Genomic DNA, 25,391 nt, shown 5'->3' with positions numbered 1-25,391 from the left:
CCAGTAAAACTTCACAGTTCTCTTCCAGCTCAGCTTCTCTACAATGAGCTCTTGCTTCTGGCACAAAGTGGTTATGGAACCAAATCACTAAATGTTTCTCTGGTTACCCATGCTTTCTTGTTGGCATAATAGTCCACAGGTAGACGACATACATCTTTCAAAGATTGGGGATGTGGGCTTTTTTCCAATCACTGCCAACTTTAATTTGTGTGTGCCAACAGCATGGGTACATGCAAAAACAGTTACCCTATCCTTTGTGTCCTTAAAACCAGATGGTGCTCATTCATCAGCTGTTGTCAGTGTTTTTCTAGGAACATAGCACCAGTAGAGAACAGTTTCATCAGCACTGTAAATTTGTTCAGGACCAAGGTTTCCATCAGATATCCGCTTTGCAAAATCATCAATGTAACTTTCAACTGCCTTGCAATCAGCAGAAGCTTTTTCACCACAGATTTTGAGATATTTAATACCATGGTACTTAAATTTCTGAAGCCAACCTTCTGAATATTCACACTCACCATCAATGTTCAGTTCTTGATGGTATTTTTTGTCTCAAACCAGGCAATGGCATGCATTCACGTCGTCTTTGCCAAACCCACTCAATCAGCACACAAAGCTTTTCTGGTTTTCATTCATTTCTGGTCATCACTCTCACTGTACACAGGCAAAACTATCTGGAAAAGTTAAGACAGGCTGGTCGAGTAGTCAAGAAAGCAAAGATACAAATGGAAAAAAAAAATAGCTGACACGGTAAAACAGGGAGACAAGACTTTTTTTTTTAGATATATCAGTGATAGGAAGAAGTGCAAAAGTAGCATTGTGAGACTCAAAAAGGAGGGAAGGAATATGTAGAAGCTGATACAGAAAAGGCTGAATTGCTTAACAAATATTTCTGTTCTGTGTTCACGGCTGAAGCTCCAGGAGTGGGACTGCAGAAGACAAACACGAATAGGGATGGAGTAGTGGTAGACCCTGATCGATTTTCAGAGGACTGCGTTTGTGAGGAGCTAGCTAAATTAAAGGTAGGCAAAGCAATGGGGCCGGATGGTGTACTGAAGGATCTTAGGGAAGTTCTGGTGTCTCCGCTTACTGACCTTTTCACTGCTTCTCTAGAGTCAGGAGTGGTACCTGAGAACTGGAGAAGGGCGGATGTGGTCCTTCTACACATAAGCGGAAGTAAGAAAAAAGTAGGGAATTACAGGGCAGTAAGTCTGACTTCTGTGGTAAGCAAATTAATGGAAACACTTAAAACAGAGAATGGTCAAGTTTCTAGAATCGAGGGGACTACAGGACCTGAGGCAACATGGATTCACTAGAGGTAGGTCTTGTCAGACAAATCTGATCAATTTCTTTGACTGGGTGACCAGAGAATTGGGTAGAGGTGGGTAGAGGGAGCATACTAGATGTGGTGTATTTAGATTTTAGCAAAGCCTTTCACAGTGTTTCACAGACGTCCAATAAATAAACTGAGTGCCCTTGGGATGGGCCCCAAAGTGACGGGCTGGATCAGGAACTGATTAAGTGGAAGACGACAGAGGGTTGTGGTCAATGGAGATCACTCTAAGGAAAGGGATGTTACCAGTGGTGTGCCTCAAGGTTCTGTTCTTGGGCCTGTTCTTTTTAATATTTTTATAAGTGATATTGTTGAAGGGCTGTCAGGTAAGATTTGCCTCTTTGCGGATGATATCAAAATCTGCAATAGGGTAGACACCCCAGATGGAGTGAATAACATGAACAAAGACCTAGCGAAGCTTGAAGAATGGTCTGAAATTTGGAAGCTAAAATTTAATGCTAAGAAATGCAAGCTCATGCACTTGGGCTGCAAAAACCTGAAGGGTACAGTTTAAGGGGGGGGAAGAACTTATGTGTACGATAGAAGAACGGGACTTGGATGTGATTGTATGTGATGATCTTAAGGTGGCCAAACATGTTGAAAAGATGACGGCGAAAGCTAGGGTGCATAGGAAGAGGTATGGCCAGTAGGAAAAAGGAGGTATTGATAACCCCTGTATAAAACTCTGGTGAAAACTCATTTAGAATATTGTGTACAAAGACTAAAGATCTCAATACTTTACAGGAAAGGCAGGAGAGGGGAGAAATGAAATAAGGAAAAAAGTGCATGGGGCTGGTTCTGGGCACAAGTAAAACACAGCGAAAAGTACGTGTCTAAGGGCCGCCCAGTATTGCAAATTTGGTAGTTAAGTAAAAAGAAAAAGAAAAAAAAATAACATGGAAAATAAGTATACAGCTTTGGAAAACAGAGGAACTCACAATACGAATCCATAAGGGACATTACCTCAAGCTCAACAAGAGCAGCAGCCACTGCATCAGTTGCTAGGTCACCAGCCTGCAACTTTTCAATCGCCTATAGCAAAGAAAAGAGAAAATAATTTTAATTTTTATTTATTTTATCCATTTATACCCTGCCTTAAACTAAGCACAATACTGTAAAACAAACATTCCTAATAGTGAAATATGCTGTACATAATAACAAATCATTCACTGGGGTTCACAGCTATACATTAGATCGGGGTGCCCACAATTTTTTGGCTTGCAAGCAACTTTTAAAATGACAAGTCAAAATGATCTACCAACAATAAAATTTAAAAAAACACAAAGCACACTGTACACAGAGAAAATGTTAATTATCATTTATATTCGGAGGGGGGGTTTCAAAGAGGTCAAGGCAGATGACTTTAAAATATACAATGTCACCTCAGTAACAACTATACAAAAATAGACAAATATACCCCCTCCCCTTTTACTAAATCGCGATAACGGTTTTTGGCACTGGGAGCTGCGCTGAATGCCCCGCACTGCTCCCGAAGCGCCTAGGCTCCCTGCACTAAAAACCGCTTTCGCGGTTTAGTAAAAGAGGGTCATAGTGCAAAATGTAGACAGCAGATATAAATTCTCAAAACAAATACATTTTGATCACTAAATTTAAAATAAAATCATTTTTCCTACCTTTGCTGTCTGGTGATTTCATGAGTCTCTGGTTGCACTTCCTTCTTCTGACTGTAAATCCAATATTTTTCTTTCTGCCTCCTGCATGCTTCATCTCCTCCAGACCTTATTCCATTCCTCAACCAACATCTCTCTCTGTCCCTCCTTGAGTCCAACTTTTTCTTCCTCTCTCCCTGCCCCCTCCCCTTTCTTTCTCTCTCCCTGCCCCCTTTTCTTTCCGTCTTTCTTTCTCTCTTCCCTGCCCCCCTTTCTTTCTGTCTTTCTCTCTCCTTGTCCTTCCCCCAAACCATCGCCATCGATTTCTCCCTGCTTCCCCACGTCAACTCTGATGTTGGAGAGGAAGTTCCGGCCAGCTAGGCAGCGATTGGCGCTTATACGTGTCTGGCCTGGCGTCGGGAAAGCAGGGAGAACAGAATGCAAAGGCAATGCAAGTCTATCAAGGAGCCCAGGATAGGCTCCGCAATCGACTCGCATTGCCTTTATGATCGACCTTTAGGGTACCCCTGCATTAGATCTTCTGTTTTTGCTGCATTGTTGTACAGAATCGCAATGTACAGGGCAGAACATTCCACAATCGTGGTCCAACAACTGAAAATGAACTATCAATTGTTGTGGCATTATTAAATGATTTTTAATTTTATAATTTCTAGCAAAATAGAATCAAATAAAGGGTAACGTTTGTATTTTGTGTGGATTACAGTACATTACAAGTACAAGTACAAGTTCCTTTATCCAAAAATCTTTGGGACTAGGCATACTTTTAGGTTTTGGAGCTTTTGGGATTCTGAAATGGTAATATTAAGACAGATCTCTTCTGCTTCTCACTGCTATCCTGAGCGTAATTGCAGTTCTCTTTGCCATTTTTCCAGCTCTCCGACTTAAACTATGCAGAAAACAGGAGAAATGCACGCATCTGCATTGGTTTCAGAATGTCACATCTTGGAAATTGACTACTTCCGGTTCACGGCAAATTTTGGTTTTCGAAGCTTTTCAGTTTTCAGAATTTTGGATAAAGGATCTTGTACCTTACTACCCAGGATTACCTAAGGTCACATATTCTGTGTTAGAAAAAATTATAAGGTCAAGAATGGCTGTCTCTCTTAAGGCAAAATAACTCTCCAACAATATAATGGAATGGAACCAAATTTGGCTTGGAGCAAAAAGCAATAAAAAAGACACTGAATTAAAAAAATGGGCCAGACCAAAGCAAGGGTTTCAGAGAAATAAGATCCCTCTCAAAAAATGGCCCAATGTGTGTATTTGTAGAAGCAGTTCCAGGTTCTGCAGCATTAAAACTTGTGAAACACAGCAGATAGGGAACTGATCATTTCAAATTGCCTCCTCTCTGTTCTCTACTCTCCCAATCACAGAAACAGAAAACCAACACATACACACACAGGCACACAAAAATAATTGCCTATCCTTGATAAGCAAAGTGATTTGGATATATATTTCATTTCATTTTCTAATCTAATCTAATCTAATCTAATCCTTAGGTTTGTATATTTTGTTTTATTTATTTATTTAAATTTATTCAATTTAGCCTGTCCTCCTCAAGGAGTTCAGAACGGGTTGCAAATCAGGTACTTGAGCATTTTTTGGGGGGGTTATTAATTCTGATGTAAAACCTATTATTAACTAAACTATACAGTTTCCTTATTTGTTAATATGGGGGTAATTTTGCATACAGTTTTTCATGTGTATACCCTGTTTACTTGCGTAAAAAGACCTCTTATCAAATTACCCCATGTAACCATATCTATATGCCAAATAGTGAGAAAAAAATATAGTAGCTTGGTTAAGATGACATTAGAAAAGCCATGATAGATTATATTACTTCAGAAACCCACAATTTGTCATGTAATGTGAAAACAGAAAAACACAACACAAAACAAAAAAAGTCTCACCTTCTGACAGGCTCTTTTGCAGACATGTTTATACTCTTTAGCTTTGGATTCAGAATGATAACCTGCACCTACATTAAAAAAAAAAAAGTAACAACAAATTGTTTCAACTCACAACTGGTTCAAGAAAATGTGACACTCGGGCCTTGTCATGATGCAAGATATAAAATGAAGCTACTTACCTGTAAGCAAGCATTCTCCAAGGACAGCAGGACATAGAAACATAGAAAATGACGGCAGAAAAGGGCCATAGCCCATCAAGTCTGCCCACTCCAACAACCCTCCCCTAATCTACACTCTATCACTCGTCCCTAAGCTGCCCTCCTCTATGCTACCCTCGTAGGGATCCGACGTGGGCATCCCATTTATTCTTAAAATCTTGTATGCTGCTGGCCATGATCACCTGCTCCGGGAGCTCGTTCCAATGGTCCACCACTCTTTCAGTGAAGAAGTACTTCCTGGTATCCAGTGGCGTACCTAGGGGGGGGGCGGGGGGGGGCGGGCCGCCCCGGGTACCAGCCCTAAGGGGGTGTTCCCGGCCTTGCCGTTCAGTCCCCCGCCACCCCCGAAGGACCGCTCGCCCCCCTGGCCTCCCCGCACCACCTATGAACAGCCGCAGCAGGATCGCGAAGTCAGCGTCAGCATCCCTGCGCTGCTTCCTACGACGCGATCCCGCCCCTCCTCTGACGTCAGAGGAGGGGCGGGACCGTGGCGCAGGAAGCAGCAGGGATCGCTGACGCTGACTTCGCGACCCTGCTGCGGCTGTTCATAGGTGGTGCGGGGAGGCCAGGGGGGCGAGCGGTCCTTCGGGGGTGGCGGGGGACTGAACGGCAAGGCCGGGAACACCCCCTTAGGGCTGGTACCCGACGCTGACTTCGCGATCCTGCTGCGGCTGTTCATAGGTGGTGCGGGGAGGCCAGGGGGGCGAGCGGTCCTTCGGGGTGGGTCGGGGCATCAGGCCTTCAGGGTGGGGCGGGCGGGCAGGCAAGCAGGCTTTCAAGGGGGAGGGGGTGACAGGCAGGCAGGCAGGCCTTCAAGGGGGGACAGGCCTTCGGGGGGGGGTGCAGACATTCAAGGGGTGCAGGCCTTCAAGGGGGGCAGGCAGGCCTTCAGGGGGGTGCAGACCTTCGGGGGGGGGGTGTAGGCCTTTGGGGGGGTGCAGACCTTCAAGGGGGTGCAGGCCTTCAAGGGGGGAAAGGCAGGCAGGCCTTCAAGGGGGGGACAGGCCTACAAGGGGGGGGGACAGGCCTACAAGGGGGGGGACAGGCCTTCAAGGGGGGGTGCAGGCCTTCAAGGGGGGGTGCAGGCCTTCAAGGGGGGGGCAGGCCTTCAAGGGGGGAAAGGCAGGCAGGCCTTCAAGGGGGGGACAGGCCTACAAGGGGGGGGGGACAGGCCTACAAGGGGGGGGACAGGCCTACAAGGGGGGGGACAGGCCTTCAAGGGGGGGGGCAGGCCTTCAAGGGGGGTGCAGGCCTTCAAGGGGGAGACAGGCCTTCAAGGGGGGGAAAGGCAGGCAGGCAGGCCTTAAAGGGGGGACAGGCCTACAAGGGGGTGGGACAGGCCTTCAAGGGGGGGACAGGCCTTCGGGGGGGTGCAGACCTTCAAGGGAGTGCAGGCCTTCGGGGGGGGGGTGCAGTCCTTCAGGGGTGGGGTTTAGGCCTTCAGAGGGGGACAGACCTTCGGGTGGGAGGTAAAGTCCTTCGGGGGGTGCAGGTCTTCAGGGGTGGGGTGTAGCCCTTCGGAGGGGGGACAGACCTTCGGGGGAGGGGGGGTCCTGGTGTAAAAGTACACAGAGGGAGAGAAGGAAGGGGGGGTTCAAAGATACATGCATATGCCAGACTTTGGGGGTTAGAAATAATGGGTCTAAAAACAGAGGAGTGGGAGAGAGATGGTGCATAATGGGATTTAGGGAGGGAAGGAACAGAAAGGGAGAGAACTTGGAAACAGGGGATGGTGTGGAGGGGGGATAGAGATACTGGATAGGAGGATAGTTGGGAACAGAAAGGGAGAGATGGTGGATCCTGGGGTGGTGGGGAGTTGAGAAAAGGTGAATCTGTGGATGGAGACAAAAAAAAGGAAAGATGCCAGATCTCCGGGAGAGGGAAGGGAAACGGAAGGGGAGAACAGAGATGGCAGACGGATGGTTAGCACGGAGAAAGGAGACCCTGGCAAGCAAGACAACAAGAGCCTGGGACCAACAAGATTTGAATATTGATCAGAGAACAAAAGGTAGAAAAAATAATTTTATTTTCTGTTTTGTGATTACAATATGTTAGATTTGAAAAGTGTACATGAGACAGCTTGAAATGGGAACTTTTCTATTTTTGTGAATGGCAAGGCTGAGTTCAGTTAAAATATATGCTTTATAAGAAAATATAATAATGTGTTTTATAAAGTTTATAAGCATTGCTGGCATACTCGGTGAGGTGTTCCTAGTGTTGGTGGTGGTGGTAGCATGTCAGTGTGTTGAGAGGAAGAGGTAGTCTGGGAAATTCTGCTGAGCAAACTCTGGGCCCATTTCCACCCCCAGTTAGTCCACTCCACTCAACTGGTTCACACACTGAGTGGGTCTTTGGGTGTTATTTCTGGGTAGTTGTTTTAGAATCTCTTCCAGTGGTTTGTCAGTATCTCCTTCTGGTCCAAGGAAGGAAACTTTGTCAACCTTAGCATTGACCTTCAGAATATGTTTGTAACAGCGCTGCTTGTGTGGCATTAGGCTATGTAGTGATCGAAAGAAAAAAACAGACCTTTGCACATTTTTGCACTATATGGTGGGTGTATGAGGAGATTCATTTCCTGCACAGTTAAGTCCATTTTTTCTACTGAATAATAGTATAGGTACAATGAAAGTAAATAGCAAAAATGTTTGAGTAGATAATTAAGGAAATCTTTTTCATATTGCTTGCTTATGGACTGGGAAAAAAAGACTGTTCAAGCAAATGTCTCCAGAACTGCTTTAATGGAAAAATGTGATTTTTTTTTTTTTTAAGTACTTTGTGAAATTTATTGTTGTTGTGAAATTTATTGTTATACTTTGTTTAAACTTAAAAAGCGGTGTCATTAACAGTGAATCTAATCGAAAAATCGATTCAACAGGGTGAATCGGATCGAATGAAATATTTTTCTCTGAATCGGGCAGCACTATTGGCTACCATGAGAATGGGCTACTGGGCATGATGGACCATTGGTGTGACCCAGTTAGGCTATTCTTATGTTATGTTCTCATCTGTAGGGGCCTTTGTTTTCACTTCTTATTTTAATGTATTTTTTTCCTGGGAACTTATCAGTGTTTTTTTATAATGGGAACAAAAATGGAAGAGAATTAATGTGTGTGGAATGGGGGGGGGGTAACTAATTTCTTCAGCTAAATAATTCAATCCACTTCAAACAGACATAGGAGAACTCACGCACCATTCACACACCCTCCAACCAAAAACGTCAAAAGAAAAAAACTGTTCGACAACCTCCTAGCCATTCGAGCTGCAACACTTGACCCCCAACTCTACAACCTATTGACCTCGACCACAAACTACAAAACCTTAAAAAAAGAAATAAAAACCCTTCTATTAAAAAAACACATAAAACCAAACTAACATAATCAGAACTGTCCCAAGCATCACCTGCAACTACTCCATATGTACTTCTGATGTCATGACAATTCAGACATAATTTATGTTATGTTATGTTTGGAATAATGGTTACATAAATGAGGTTCAATAAAAGAAAATTTTCTGTGGGAGCATTTGTTGGAACTTCTGTTATCCTGATTTCTTCTATCTGTGGGCTTTCTTTAGCTAACCTACTTATCTGGGGCTTTCCACTTCTGCAGCTGCCCTTTTCACGGTCCACTTTGCGCTTGCACTCTCTGGGGAGGGGGGGTTGGGTCTGGGCTTGGTGGGGTAGGTGTGTCTGGTAGTTTTGTCTGGGTGGTGGCTGGGTGTTTCTTGGGTGCTTGTTGTGCGGATTGGTGTGTCTGGTGAGCGGTCTGGGTGTTGTTGCTTGTGGGGGTTTTTTTCATTATAAAATATGGCTGAGGGTCTAGTCCGGCTTATTATTCTTGTGGGTTCTGGGGTGGGATTTGTTTGCTTGCCCCAAGTTTTGGCCTTTTGTTGTGTATTGCTATGCCTCTCATTGGCAATTTTCTCTTGGGAGAGGCTTGTTCATGCTTGTTGTTGCTGTTACTCTCATTCTGTGTTCTTTTTGATAATGTATAAGTTTCTGTACAGACCATGGTTGCTTGTCTGGACCTTTTGCCATTCTCAATAAAAATACTTTGGAAAAAAAAAAAAAAAAAAAAAAGAAAATTTTCACTGCCTGTTTCTATTCTGACCATTTATTCCATTTCATGGTTATTGCAAAAAAAAAAAAAAAAAAAAATTTTACATGAGGGGGGGGGGGGGGTGTCAAAAAATGATGGGCCCCGGGTGCCACATACCCTAGGTACGCCACTGCTGGTATCCCCATGAAATTTCCCCCCCCTGATTTTCAACGGATGTCCCCTTGTGGACGAGGGTCCTTTTAGAAGGAAAATGTTGTCTTCCACCTCTATTCGACCAGTGATGTATTTAAACGTCTCTATCATATCTCCCCTCTCCCTACGTTCCTCGAGAGAGTATAGTCGGACATAAATCCTCATGCATGGGTAATGTCACGGACAAAAACTGGAAAGGAATGGGACTTGATATACCACATTTCTCTGGTTAAAATCAAAGCAGTTTACATATTATATATACAGGTACTTATTTTTTATCTGAGGGCAATGGAGTATTAAGTGTCTTGCCCAGAGTTACAAGGAGTTGCAGTGAGAATCAAACCGAGTTCCCCAGGTTCTCAGGCTGCTCCACTAGGCTACTCCTCCACTGGTATGGGAAGCACCCTTCCAGCAATGTTTCTAGAAATTTTTAAGCAGACCTACCACACATGCACACCTGCCCTTGTGGCACTGGATTTCCTTCAGTCCCTTGGGGAGGTAGGGAGATGCGAGGATTTGTGTCATCATGTCCTGGTAGAACAGCTCTTACAGGTAAGTAACTGAGTTTTCTCCAGGGACAAGCATGGTTGATAAACCCTCATTATGGTACTCCCTAGCTATATGCTGCTTTCAATAACAGAAAAACAATTCAACAACTGAAACCGCCAACTGGCAGACATAGACTTCTTTTTGGTGGCAACAAGCCCTATTTATTTATTGACTGAATTTGCCAATGAAGAAATTCACCTATTTTATCTTTTTTTTTCATTTCTTAAAAAACAGAAACAAGCCTAGAAATTAAAGACTCAGACCTAGGTGGAATGAAGCTGGATTCTAAACCCCAACAGATTCTGAAGAACTATCAGACAAAACCTACTGCTGTACTGGGTGTCAGTTCTTAGTTCAATTTTATATGATATACTGACTAACATTGATCTATCTAGGATGGTGGTATACTGCTCTAGGCAACAGACTTTTATGGAGTCTGACCTCAAGTACCAACAAAGCCATAGCTCTTGCATTGTAGACTAAGACTGACCCTCTAGAACTGGGCTTCTCAATCCAGTCCAAGGAGCACACCCAGCCAGCTGGGTTTTCAGCATCTCCACAATGAATATGCATGAAAAACTTGAATGCTCTGATTCCTTGGTCTAATGCATATTCATTGTAGATATCCTAAAAATTAAAGACCCAATATTCCACAGTGAAAACAATCCAAATGATAAAAGCAAAACACTGTGGATGATGATGTTCTAAAAGATGATTTATTTATCACTTCATCCAAAAGAATAAACACACATAAATACAAATATGATAGACCACATGTGTAGTCCTATCAGACCCTACACGGTCCGGGTTTCGGCGAACAGGCCTTTCTCAGAGGTCCAGTTGGATACAATGGTCTCAGAAAACAAATGTAGACTACAAACAGTAAGAATGTCTTTAAACGACTCTCTAAATGTCTGTAATGCGAACAGGGTGGTGCTATGTGATCCATGTGGGGACAAACAACGTGAGCAACAGGAACTACAACAGGGAAGTACTGAAGGACCAGTTCCAGATGCTAGGAAGGAAGCTGAAGACCAGAATGCAGAGGATAGCATTCTCGGAGATCCTGCCGGTACCCAGGGCCGACGAGAAGAGGCAGATGGAGCTGCAAGCAGTCAATACGTGGATGTGGCGGAGCTGCAAGCAGGGAACAGCAAGCTATTCAGGAAGGATGGATTCCACCTCAGCAGAGATGGAACAAGGCTACTTGCAAGATACATCAAGAGAGAAGTTTGATACTATACAGGAAGATAGAGGGGAAGACTTTCTCTCTCTCACAGCGTATCAACAAGGGATCTAAGAGGAAAAAGAACAAAGAATCAGCGTGGCTCACTGTAGCAGTGAAGGAAGCGGTCAGAGACAAGAAAACTTCGTTTAAGGAATGGAAAAGGTCAAAAACGGACGAAAACTGGAATAAGCACAAACAACATCAACGCAGGTGCCATAAGGCGTAAAAGGGACCAAAAGAAACTACAAGGAAAAAATAGCCAAGGAGGTGAAAAACTTCAAGCCGTTCTTTCAATATATCAAGGGAAAATGACCCACGAAGGAAGCGGTGGGACCGTTGGATGACCATGGAATAAAGGGAGTGCTAAAGGAGGACAAAGCCATCGCCGACAAACTGAACACATTTTTTGCATCTGTATTTACCGAAGAGGATACCGAAGAGGCTCCAGTTTTTTACCACTCTCTGGGTGAAGAAAACGAAGGTGCTGGAAATGAAGACGGAAACTTAGTAACATAGTAACATAGTAGATGACGGCAGATAAAGACCTGAATGGTCCATCCAGTCTGCCCAACCTGATACAATTTCAAATTTTTTTTAATTTTTTTTATTTTTTCTTCTTAGCTATTTCTGGGCAAGAATCCAAAGCTTTACCCGGTACTGTGCTTGGGTTCCAACTGCCGAAATCTCTGTTAAGACTTACTCCAGCCCATCTACACCCTCCCAGCCATTGAAGCCCTCCCCTGCCCATCCTCCACCAAACGGCCATACACAGACACAGACCGTGCAAGTCTGCCCAATAACTGGCCTAGTTCAATATTTAATATTATTTTCTGATTCTAAATCTTCTGTGTTCATCCCACGCTTCTTTGAACTCAGTCACAGTTTTACTCCCCACCACCTCTCTCGGGAACGCATACCAGGCATCCACTACCCTCTCCATAAAGTAGAATTTCCTAACATTGCCCCTGAATCTACCACCCCTCAACCTCAAATTATATCCTCTGGTTTTACCATTTTCCTTTCTCTGGAAAAGATTTTGTTCTATGTTAATACCCTTCAAGTATTTGAACGTCTGAATCATATCTCCCCTGTCTCTCCTTTCCTCTAGGGTATACATATTCAGGGCTTCCAGTCTCTCCTCATACGTCTTCTGGCGCAAGCCTCCTATCATTTTCGTCGCTCTCCTCTGGACCGCCTCAAGTCTTCTTACGTCTTTCACCAGATACGGTCTCCAAAACTGAACACAATACTCCAAGTGGGGCCTCACCAATGACCTGTACAGGGGCATCAACACCTTCTTCCTTCTACTGACTACGCCTCTCTTTATACAGCCCAGCATCCTTCTGGCAGCAGCCACTGCCTTGTCACACTGTTTTTTCGCCTTTAGATCTTCGGACACTATAACCCCAAGGTCCCTCTCCCCGTCCGTGCATATCAGCTTCTCTCCTCCCAGCATATACGGTTCCTTCCTATTATTAATCCCCAAATGCATTACTCTGCATTTCTTTGCATTGAATTTTAGTTGCCAGGCATTAGACCATCCTTTTTCATATTTTCCACTCCCTCTTCGGTGTCTACTCTGTTACAAATCTTGGTATCATCTGCAAAAAAGCACACTTTTCCTTCTAACCCTTCAGCAATGTCACTCACAAACATATTGAACAGGATTGGCCCCAGCACCGAACCCTGAGGAACTCCACTAGTCACCTTTCCTTCCTTCTAGCGACTTCCATTAACCACCACCCTCTGGCGTCTGTCCGACAGCAAGTTTCTGACCCAGTTTACCACTTTGGGTCCTAACTTCAGCCCTTCAAGTTTGTTCAACAGCCTCCTATGAGGAACTGTATCAAAGGCTTTGCTGAAACTGAAAGGGTTGACGGTCAGTCTAAAAGAGGTATGCAGGTAGATTAATAGGCTTAAGAGCGATAAATCCCCGGGACCGGATGAAATCCATCCGAGGGTCATCAAGGAACTGAAAGGGACTATAGCTGAACTGCTTCAACTAATAGCCAATCTATCGATCAAATCGGGAAAGATTCCGGAAGACTGGAAGGTGGCGAATGTTACACCGATCTTCAAAAAAGGTTTGAGGGGAGATCCGGGAAACTACAAACCAGTGAGTCTGACCTCGGTGCCAGGAAAGATGGTAGAGGCGCTGATAAAGGACCGCATCATTGATCACTTTGACCAACATGATCTGATAAGGACCAGCCAGCATGGCTTCAGCAAAGGCAGATCCTGTTTGACGAACTTGCTGCACTTCATCGAGGGAGTAAACAGGCAGATAGACAAGGGTGACCTGGTCGACATTGTATATCTGGATATTCAGAAGGCATTTGACAAGGTTCCACATGAACGACTACTTCGGAAAATTGCGAGCCATGGAATCAAGGGTGAAATACTCACGTGGATTAAAAACTGGCTGGAGGATAGGAAACAGAGAGTGGGGGTAAATGGACAATACTCGAACTGGAAGACCGTCACCAGTGGGGTGCCACAGGGCTCGCTGCTTGGACCTGTGCTCTTCAACATCTTTATAAACGATCTGGACATTGGTACAACGAGTGAGGTGATTAAATTTGCGGACGATACAAAGTTATTCAGAGTAGTGAAGACACAGGGGGAGTGTGAAGATCTGCAACATGACATAATTAAGCTCGAGAAATGGTCAGCAACATGGCAAATGAGGTTCAACGTGGATAAGTGTAAAGTGATGCATGTAGGTCACAAAAATCTCATGCACAAATACAGGATGTCCGGGACGGTACTTGGAGAGACCTCCCAGGAAAGAGACTTGGGAGTTCTGATCGACAAGTTGATGAAGCCATCCGCGCAATGTGTGGCGGCGGCAGTGGTGAAAAGGGCAAACAGAATGCTAGGAATGATAAAGAAGGGGATCACGAACAGATCAGAAAAGGTACCGGGCCATGGTGCGCCCTCACCTGGAGTACTTCGTCCAGCACTGGTCGTCGTACTTGAAGAAGGACACGGTACTACTCGAAAGGGTCCAGAGAAGAGTGACTAAAATGGTTAAGGGGCTGGAGGAGTTGCTGTACAGTGAGAGATTGGAGAAACTGGACCTCTTCTCCCTTGAAAAGAGGAGACTGAAAAGGGATATGATAGAAACATTCAAAATACTGAAGGGAATAGACTTAGTAGATAAAGACAGGTTGTTCACCCTCTCCAAGGTAGGGAGAACGAGAGGGCACTCTCTAAAGTTAAAAGGGGATAGATTTCGTACAAACGTAAGGAAGTTCTTCTTCATCCAGAGAGTGGTAAAAAACTGGAACACTTTTCTGGAGTCTGTTATAGGGGAAAACACCCTCCAAGGATTCAAGACAAAGTTGGACAAGTTCCTGCTAAACCAGAACATACGCAGGTGAAGCTGGACTCATTTAGAGCACTGGTCTTAAAAAAGTGCCGCCGCGTGAGCGGACTACTGGGCACGATGGACCACTGGTCTGACCCAGCAGCGGCAATTCTTATGTTCTTAAGTTACCGTATTTTCACGCATATAACGCGTGCGTTATACACGATTTTACAAACCGTGCATAACCGTGCGCGTTATACGTGTGAGCGCGTTTTACAACTTTTTTTTTTCAATCCGATTGGCATCCCCCCTGCAAACTGGCATCCTCCTCCCCGCTCGCGTCACCCCCCCTCCCCCGCTATCCTACATCCCCCCCAGCACCGCAAAACATGTCTTACCCAATTGGGCACTGGCACCGGCACCAGCACCAATGCACAGGATGTGCCAGTGCCAGTGCCCGAAGATCCTCCCTCGTTGGTTTGGGTTGGTTTGGGCTGGGCTGGGCGGTGCGGTGCAGGAGAGATCCTCCTTCTTCCTGCACCGGGCTGGACTAGGCTTTGAGCATTTGCGCATGCTCAAAGCCTTCTGGTCTCGCTCTCTCCGAGATTATCTCGGATCGTATTGAAAAAAAAAGTTGTAAAACGCGGGTAAGCGAGTGGGGGGGAGGATGCCGGTTCGGAGTAGGCGGGAGGAGGTTTTAGCATGCGCGGTATACGCGTGTGCGCGCTATATTAAATTTTTTTTACATAGATTTGTGTTCCCCGTGCGCTATACCCATGTGCGCGTTTTACACAGGTGCGCATTATCTACGTGAAAATACGGTATTACACACTTCTCTTAACATTTTTCTTTTCAATGAGGCAAATGCATCTAGTAAATGGGCACAAGTATAGGGAAACCAAGCCATTGTGACATCACCGTTGAGGTTGGCTCTTAGGCATTGGTGAAATGAGGCATTATGACATCATAATACATCATAATTTGCAGGAATTCATGCAAAACCTACACCTTAAATGGAGAAACGTTGACCAGGACGATAGTTGAGCGAGACTTGGGAGTGATCATCAGTGCAGACATGAAGGTTGCAAATCAGGTGGAAAAAGCATCATCCAAGGCAAGACAAATGATGGGATGTATCAATAGAAGTTTCGTAAGCAGGAAACCTGAGGTCATATTGCCACTGTACAGAACCATGGTAAGACCTCACCTGGAGTACTGTGTGCAGTTCTGGAGGCCACATTACCGCAAAGATGTGCTTAGAGTCGAGTCGGTTCAGACGGATGGCCACTAGGAATATTTCGGGGCTCAAGGGTCTCTCGTATGAGGAGAGACTGAACAAACTGCAGCTCTACACTCTGGAGGAACGCAGGGAGAGGGGAGACATGATTGAAACGTTTAAATACATCACGGGTCGTGTCGAGGTAGAAGATGACAACTTTCTACTCAGGGGACCCTCGGCCACAAGAGGGCATCCGCTCAAACTCAGAGGAGGGAAATTTAGGGGTGACATTAGGAAGTATTTCTTCACGGAAAGAGTGGTAGGGCACTGGAATAAGCTTCCGGAGCAGGTGGCCAAGGCCAACAGCGTGCTTGACTTTAAGAATAAATGGGACATCTACGTGGGATCCCTACAGAGGGATCTCTACAGTGGGATCTCTACAGTGCTGCCTACGGGCTCCAGCAGCGTAGGCAGCACTTTAAACATGCTGCTTCACGGCCTTCTACTGCCGATTTCCTCTCCCGCGTCTGTCTCCGATGATGTCATCAAAGACACGACAGAGGAAATCGGCAGTAGAAGGGTGCGAAGCAGCGTGTTTATAGTGCTGTCTACGCCGCTGGAGCCGGGAGGTTTGTGGAGGGTCAACGGGCGGAGCGGGGCTGCTCTCCACCACTCAGTTGCTGCCACTGCCCCACAGGGCCGCGAGTGTGGGGCAGTTGTAGTCGCGCATGCACACTTCTTCAGGCCACGGACATACGGAACACGCAAGTGGAAGTGCGCATGCGCGGCTTAGGGTTTTATTATAGAGATGGCATCTTGGCGTACTTATGACATCAAAAAATTGTAACTGCTGCTGGTTTTTTTTCTGTATGAGATTAAGAATGAACAAATATTTAAACTTTACTTCTTTGCAACCACACACCTTTCCCCCTTACCTGCATGTACCAGCACAAATCCTAATCGCTTTCCTTTTTCAGCTTTATTTGCTTCAAATTCTTTGGCTGTCATCTTTGTGCCAGAAGTTTGAGATGATTTGGAAGGCAATGCTTCAGGTGAATTCATGCCCTTTTCCATGATCACACACCGAGATTACCATCTTCTGTCGCACAAGAGGGCATGCTACCAGTCAAATGCAAACCCCGTCGAGGGATATTCCTAAAGCGGAAGATAACAAATGTTATGGACCTTCTTTCTACCAGCACATTAGTTATAAATGTACTAGTTTACCATACAGACAAAGAAAGTAGATGGATTATTGTTACTATTCAGATAGTCTGTCTCTTATGCCTTAATTAACATTTACAGTATGCTCTAACACAGTGTTTTTCAATCTTTTTACACCTATAGACCGGCAGAAATAAAAGAATTATTCTGTGGACTGGCATCGGTCTGTGGACCAGCGGTTGAAGAACACTGGGCTAAGTCGTGGGCCAGATCCCGCCTATCTCTACTCAATCTCCACCCCAGACTCCGCCCCCATAACAGTACTAATTGTAACATTATTTTTTCCATTCATTTTTCACATATACACAATTTAATCTTTTTAACAACACATAATGGTTAACCACAAAATTAAACTACACAAACCACACTGACAGCAGATGTAAATTCCCAAAATTGAGATAATTCAATCACTAAATTCAAAAATAAAATCATTCCCCCCCTACCTTTGATGACTCCCTCCCTCCATGCTATGCCTTACCTTCTGGCCTGCTCCCACCTGGCTATTTTATGCCGCCCCCTATATTATCTTCAGGCCGACTCCCTCTTCCTCACTGATGCAGTACACAAAGCTGCAGGCAGCGGCTCCTTGCGCGTCCTGTGCCTCATCTAGAAGCCTTCCCTCTGACGTTGCAACATCATAGAGAAGGCTTCCGGTTCAGGCGCAGGACGCACCTAGGAGCTACTGCCTGTGGCTTTGTGCACTGAATCAATGAGGAAGAGGGAGCTGGCTTGAAGATAACGCCGCATTGATCACATCGTGGACCAGTGGTTGAAGAACACTGTTTTGGGCCTGATGCATGTGCTGGCCCTATGGACCGGCAGGAAATTTCTGTGGACTGGCACCGGTCCACGGACCGGTGGTTGAAGAACACTGGACTAGAGGACACAGGGTGCCAGGTACATATTTCAACAGAACCTCCTTTTAATGTATGGTGAGCCCTCCAAAACTCTCCCATCTGTCTACCACCCAAATAGACCTTATGGCTGCAGGTGTAGTCTTGCAAGGTGACAAGCATATGCTCTTCTGTAGTTCTTCAGAACCTCCTCTTTTTCCGCATTTCTATTTTTTCATACAATGCCTATTCTTATTTAATTCAATTTATATCCCATCCTCCCCAAGGAACCCAGAACGGGTTACATGATAACATGGTAACATACATAACAGTTTTCTTGCCCTACATGCCAGCAATACTCTTATATGTATTTTTGCCCTACATGCCAGCAAATACTCATATGTATTTTACAAACAATCTGCTATCAGTGATCCTATTGTAAAATACACAGAAAAGTCTGAATGTCTCAAAATGGACAGCCCTTTTCTGTCTTAAAAGTCCTAAGCAAAATAGAGATTTTAGACACATTTTGTCTTTTCCAAAAGGTTCAAAATCCTATAGCCAGGATGCCTAAAAATACTGATCTAACTCAGCAGATTACCTCTGTTTGAAGGAGCTTGATTAGCTCTCCATGTTATGGTATTTCCATTTAAAAAATCCAAATGATTATTTAAAGAAGTTTTACAATGCAAAGACCTGTTTCAGTTAAGGGACAAATTACATTTTGCAAGTTCTGTTAGATCTTGGGTTTACTGCTACTCATCTTTTACTAGTGCCCAGTGTTATCAGTGTTTGTGTGTAATTATTACAGCCTCTTTATCTACAGCAGGCTTTTCTACATCTTCAGACCAAATTGGATGCTTATTTATTTTCACTGGCATTTGATACCTCATACAGAGACGTGATGTTAGATTTTTTATAATATGATCTTGTATTTGAATTTGGGTTATTAATTTATTATTTTTTATTATTGCTTGTGTTCTGCTATGATCCCCCTACATACATGTGTTGAAGACGCAAAACGACTCAAATAAGATCATAAGATGTCATCTAAGATGTAATACCAGGAAATGTTTGCAGAAAGGGTAATTAAGCTTTTTGAGGAAGATAACAACCATAACAGATTTCAAGAAAACATGAACACAGAATTCCTAGTTGGGAAGAATTAAAGGAAACAGCAGAAACCATACAGGGCAAAGAGCCAGGAAATAACGTAGGCACCTTTGTAGAGACAACAAAGAAAAATGGGGAGACCCAATGATCCACAGTGAAAACAATCCACTGATGAAAACAAAAACTGTGGATACAGATTAGAGAATGACACGGTGACAAAATTCATCACCGTTCCCGTCCCCGTGGATAACCGCGGGAAATAATCCCATGTCATTTTCTAGTGTCTATTTCAACCTCAGTCCTTCTACACCAGCATTCTTCAAAGCAAAGCTTGCGGGTCAGTGGTTTTGCCAAATTGTACTCTGATTCTTCCCTCTCTCCTTAAAGAATGACATGAAAATGGTCTCCCGCGGTTATCCGCGGGGACGGGGACGGTGATGAATTTTGTCACCGTGTCATTCTCTAATACAGATGTTCTGGAGATAATTTATTAAACACTGACATATAAAACCATGAAAATTCAATTAAAAAGTACAGTGATAAAAATCCAACCGGACCCTACACAGTCCGTGTTTCGGCGAACACACCTTCCTTAGGGGTCCAATGGCTTGCAAACTCACATATAAAGAATTGGACTGAAAATAGTCTATTGTCTTTAAACATGTGAGCAAAGAACACTGCAGAAAAATGCTACTCCAGCTTGTCTGCGGTGTTTATTGCTCACGTGTTTAAAGACAATAGACTGTTTTCAGTCCAATTCTTTATATGTGAGTTTGCAAACCATTGGACCCCTGAGGAAGGCATGTTCGCCAAAACACGGAGCGTGTAGGGTCTGATTGGATTTTTATCACTGTACTTTTTAATTGAATTTTCATGGGTTTATATGTCAGTGTTTAATAAATTATCTCCAGAACATCTGTATCCACAGTTTTTGTTTTTACCTTTGTAGAGAAACCACAAATAAGTGGTGGTGGAAGAGAGCAGCTGCAGAGGGTATAAGCCCCTTGCGGGTACAGTAAGGAAATAAGTTGGGGGTGAAAGAAAAATTAGATATGAGCAAGAGAGAAATGCAAGTATACCACAAGCACTAAACTAGTCTGAGCTCTGTGCGCCATCATATTTTGTGTTATGCTAAATAATCATTTATATGCAGAAATTCCAAGGACCATGCATTTGACGGCTCTCATCCACCGAGCACCCCTCTTCACACGCATTCAGACACAGGCAAGACCTCTTCCGCGATCTATCCTCTTTCCCTCTCTTTTTCACGCTACTCTGTCCCTCTCCCTAGGCTCGAGCTCCCCGCCCCTTCCCCGTCATACCTCCAAGCTCATAGCTAAGGTCGCTCCAGAACGACCCCGTAGATTTCCTTCTCCGGCGCACACCCCTTCGGACGCAACTTCCCTCCCTCGCTCTGCCGGAAACAGGAAGTCGTATTGGAGGGGGCGGGATGTCGGCGAAATAAAGGCGTTGGGTGGCCGAAAAAAACCAGAAAAGAAATTTAGTGGGTTGGTTGGGATGAGTAAAGTTGGAAGGCAGGACGGGGGACTTTAAGAATAAGGGAGAAATGGGGGATCGGGGCTTTGGGAGAGATACCTTTGCGGACGAATGAGTTCAGTTGGTCTGGTTTGTTTTTCACCGCGTTAGAAGAAACCGATAGTTCAAGACAGGTTGGCTTCGATCTCTTGAATCCCTCCTTTGGCTTGTCTGGGAGTTACCCAGGTGCATTACAGTAGATAGATTGTGAGCCCACCGGGACAAATAGGGAAAAATGCTTGAGTACCTGAATAAATTCACGTAGTGTAAACCGTTCTGATCCGTATAGAAAACTGAATAAACAAAGAACGGACTTCTCCTTGGATCTCTAAAAGAGAGAGGTCTTGTCTTGTCCGGTACAGTAGTTTGGCACAGGGCTTGAGTGTGGCCAGTAAAGGGCTTCAGCAGTTCAGAAGTGCTTCCTAGACTTCTGAACTACACTTAAGTTTAAGCAAACATGTATTGACTTATTCCTGCACAGGACGTTCCCCCTCTTACTGCCTTGGAATATGTACTGTAAATACCAAACCTTTTCCTGTAGCTTTATTTTACTGTTGCGGTTTTGGAAAACGATTTTTTCTTTTTAACCACTTTAAATGTCTAACTTTCTAAAGCATTTTCTGCGTGTGAGCCTTATGTGGACACGAGTTTTATAAGAACATAAGAGTTGCCATACTGGGACAGACCAAAGGTCTATCAAGCCCAGCATCCTGTTTTCAATAGTGGACAATTCAGGTCACAAGTACCTGACCAGATCCCAAGAAGAAAGCCAGATTTTATGCTACTTATCCTAGGATAATCAGTGGCTTTCCCCAAACCATCTTAATAATGGCTTATGGACTTCTTTTTTTAGGAAATTATCCAAACTTTTCTTAAATCCTGCAAAGCTAACCACTTTCACTACATTCCAGAGTTTAATTAACCCTTTGAATGAAGAAATATTTTCTCTGGTTTGTGTTAAATCTACTACTTAGTACTTTCATCACATGCCCCCCAAGTCCTAGTATTTTTGGAAAGAGTAAACAAGCAATTCATATCTACTCCTTCTGGTGCGACAGATGCTCCATTCTTGAACCTGTGGGTAGTCAATCTTTTATGAGAATTCTCATAGGGAACTTCATTAGCATGCTTTTGCTCCATCTCCCATCCTTCTGAGCTGTTCTCCAATTCCTCACTTGTCTCTCTGCAAGTGAGATGGTAGGAGTTGGTCTTTTCTGCTCATGTCTATTTTCAATTAAATTCAGTTTTTGCTGACCAGTTGTGATGCTTTTCAATGCTGCAGAGGATCCCACTCTTGGGACAGCTCTGGTTGTGAGACAGCGCAGATTCTGAGATCAAGAGTGCTTCCAAGGGGCAGACTGCTAAAATTCACCCACTTGGACAGCCTGCACTAAAAGTTCAAAGGCTCAGTGATTGTTCCCTTGGGAGCAAGGCTCACCACAGGTTTTGCCTTAGTGGGTTTGAGTGCAGGCTGAGCGGCTCCGTGGTGGTTTTTCTAGGATCGGAGCCAACTAATTTCCTCTCACGTTTTGCAGTCCAGTGGGGGTTGAGGTCTTCAGCCAGTTCATTGGGCCCAAGAGGCAATCAAAAGACACAAGTAGTCTAGATTCTAGGCTAGTTGAGGCAGAGGTTCTCCCTGTAAGCTCTTTGCAGCTTCCACACTTGCAAGGAGGAAAAAGCCTCAGATCCCCGTCCCAACTCAGAGTTTGTCTTGCTTGAGGACTAGAAAGGGTAACAACCTTACTGGCTTCAAAAAACCTCCTTTCCTCCTGATTGTTCAAAGTCTTTATGTTTGTTCTCTAACTTAGCACAGTTCAATTATGAATGATAATCATCAATCTTGACTGCATCAGCTCTCCAACTATTGCTGGCCATCTTCTGAAATTAGGTTTGGCATCCTTAAATGCCTTCCGACGTTGGTCAGCCAGCGTTTCACTGAAAGCTGCGTCAGGGTGGTCGGACTCGTTTTTTGCTTATCGGCACCAGACTTTCGTGCTAGTTTTTGGACCGCAGTGTAGTTCCCCTGGGCTTTTTTTGGCATTAAAATTGCTGCTGCAGTAGTCATCTTGAATTTCCCAATTTGAAACACCTTGATTTTGCTTAAAAACAGGTGTGATGGACTCCTCAGGCCATGATAATTTGGATTCATGCCATATATGCGATGAATGCCCATCTGAGGATCATCTGTATCCGATGCATCGCAGGAGATGATGACTTAGCCTCCCCAAGTCCCTTGGGGGAGTCTTAGTACCACTTGGTGCAAGGGCCAAGGAAAAAGTCCCAAGTTTGAGCAAGAGAGATGCACAAGTGTGTCCTTGGTGAAGCGCAATTGTGCTACTGCTTCTGCAGCAGAACCCCAGAAAGGAGCTCATGAGCATCTGCAGGAGACATCTGGATGTCCTGGACAGGGTCCTGCCCTCTCCCCCCTCCCCAAATTCATTTTTTTTTTATATTTGAAGCTTACATGAGTAATAAGGGCTGCATGGAATCTCAGGGATCACAGCCATACGGGGAGGTCCAGTCTAAGGAGGACTGGAATGAAGAGGGCCCTATTTCAATGCCTTTATTTTCCCAGTCAAGATCCTCTGTAGCAGGAGATGCTGCGACATCTCTAGGGGATCTGGATCTGGTGGAAGCTCTTGATCTCAGGTTGTTTAAGACCTCAGTGCTTTTGGGAGTGATCACGGAATCCCGCCAGGAATTAAAGATAGAGACTGCAGTCCTATGCTACACAGTACTCACTTATGAGCATTACAAAAGCACAGACCACCTGTTTTCCCTCTCATCAAGACATTATAAAAATGCTCACAGAACATTGGTGAAGTCCCAGAGGAGCCCCTTTGAGTGTCCAAAGCCAGGGCAAGCCTCTATCTGATGGATACTGAATTTAACCAGCTCTTCGTTCCACCAAAAGTAGATTCCCTGGTGACACAGTTTCCCAAGCGTACCTCTCCAATGAATGCATGGTATTAAAGGATGCCCAGGATCACAGGCTGGATTTTGTTCATAAGAAGCTCTTTGAGGCCATGGTCTCTGGTTTGAAAGCAGCTGCTTTTTTGTCGCCCAGGCTTGCCATTCCGAGTTGTGCCAAGATCAGAAGGCAATTACCGGAATGAGTCACCAATTTTTAATGTTGAGTAGATTGTGTAGCTGATGCTCTGTATGACCTTTTCAGAGTCATAAGTAAAATGTATGCTTATTCTGTTTCCACCTGCAGGATTCTGCGGATCAGACAATTGGCAGGGGATGCCTTCTCCAAGGTGACCTTACCATTTAATAATAATAATAAACTTTATTTTTGTATACTGCTGTACCATGAGTTCTAGGCGGTTTACATCCAGAAAAGCTGGACAATCAGCAAATCATATAAACGCATCACATATACGTATCATAAATACAATATTAGAACAATTAAGATATACATTTATCAAACAGATAGGTTTTCAATGCTTTTCTAAAAGTATGATAAGATTGAGCTTGAGGAATTAGGGTACTCCACCAGGTATTCATTTTACTAGCCTGGAATGCTAAAGTTTGATCAAAAAAACTTGTGTAATGACAAGTTTTAGGTGATGGAAATGCAAACCAGTAAGATTTGCGTGTATTCACGTTTGTTCTATGAAATTCAAAATGAGAAACAAGCTGGAGCTATACCAAATAGTACTTTAATGCAAATAGAGCCAAATTTAAATAAAACTCTTGCGTCAAACGGCAACAAGTGAAGCTGTCTATAATAAGAGCTAACGTATTTTTTCAGACTGAAGATCAAACGAACCGCTGAGTTTTGTATTCTTAGAGCTCTTTTTACTAAGATGCGCTAGCGTTTTTAGCACATGCAGCAGATTAGTGCACGCTACACGGCTAGAACTAACGCCAACTCAATGCTGGCATTAGCGTCTAGCATGCACGGCATTGTAGCTTGTGCTATTCCGCGCGTTAAAGCCCTAACACAGCTTAGTTAAAGGAGCCCTTAATCTGTTAAGAATTTTTTAAATGAAATCCTAAATAAATTATATTACAATAATCCAGGACAGACAGGACTGAAGACTGAACCAATAGCCTAAACATCGCTAAATCGAAATATTTTTTAATCGTGTACAGTTTCCAAAGGACAGAAAAACATTTCTTTATCATTAGATCCGTCTCATCATCTAAGGTAAGATGACGATCTAACACAACACCTAATATTTTAATAGTATTAGATATCGGGAAATTATGTCCATTAAGTTGAAGTACAGTTTCATTGATATTATTTGGACAGGCTAAAAAGATTTTCATTTTTTCAGGATTAAGTTTAAAGTTAATGGTCCATTTCTCTACTTGTGCCAGAATTACTGAAATCTAATGTTTTATATCTGCCGTAAATGACATCATTGGAATAAGTATAGTAATATCGGCATAGATGCAAAATTTAACTTTCAGATTTTGTAATAAATTACCCAGCGCAACTAGGTAAATGTTAAACAAGGTTGGTGATAATGGAGAATCTTGTAGGACCCCACAAGGATTACTCCTAGAAAACAAATATTTACCAGCACTATATACCTGGTAAGACCTATTTTTTTAGAAAACCCTGAAACCATTTACTAACATTTCCCAAAATACCGATTGAGTCCAAACAGCCCAACAAAATCTCGTGATCTACCAGATCTAATGCAGAGCTTAAATCCAGCTGAAGTATTAATGCACTGGATCCCATACTGAACAACCCATGAAGATGGTCCATCAATGAAGCAATTACAGTTTCAGTACTGAATCCCAAATGAAATCCAGATTGTAAGACATGAAGAATATCAAATTTTTCCAAATATTTTACCAGTTCTGAGTTAACTAATCCTTTTAATAACTTTGTAAATAACGGGATACTAGCGACAGGTCTATAATTAGAATCACTAGTAATAGATTCTTTAGGGTTTTGGTTTTTTTAATCGGTGTTAATAGAATATGACCTATCTCCTTTTGAAACAAACCCTCTCAAAGAAAAAGTGATCCATTTAAAAAGATCTACTTTAAAGGTAAAAGAAGCATTCTTCAGGA

The 25,391-nt window shown here is 43.8% G+C and overlaps 1 protein-coding gene across 3 annotated transcripts in view; it reads right to left on the bottom strand.

The window, feature by feature from the left end:
• Positions 1–20,272, bottom strand: part of TASP1 (taspase 1) — a 209,214-nt gene extending 188,942 nt beyond the window's left edge. For 2 of the 3 annotated variants that reach the window (XM_033939302.1, XM_033939300.1), the window contains exons 1-4: positions 20,141–20,272; positions 16,584–16,803; positions 4,875–4,942; positions 2,297–2,365 (exon numbers count right to left, since the gene is read on the bottom strand). In XM_033939302.1, the coding sequence (XP_033795193.1) occupies positions 2,297–2,365; positions 4,875–4,942; positions 16,584–16,722 (276 nt within the window). In that variant the 5' untranslated portion in view covers positions 16,723–16,803; positions 20,141–20,272. Of the gene's footprint in view, positions 1–2,296; positions 2,366–4,874; positions 4,943–16,583; positions 16,804–19,984; positions 20,006–20,140 lie in introns of those variants that run through there. The other variant, XM_033939301.1, reaches the window with a different exon arrangement.
• Between the last annotated feature and the right edge of the window lie 5,119 nt (positions 20,273–25,391).

Source organism: Geotrypetes seraphini, chromosome 3 (genome assembly GCF_902459505.1).
Source record: "Geotrypetes seraphini chromosome 3, aGeoSer1.1, whole genome shotgun sequence".
NCBI lineage: Eukaryota > Metazoa > Chordata > Amphibia > Gymnophiona > Dermophiidae > Geotrypetes > Geotrypetes seraphini.
This window is presented reverse-complemented; position numbering and strand designations above follow the sequence as displayed.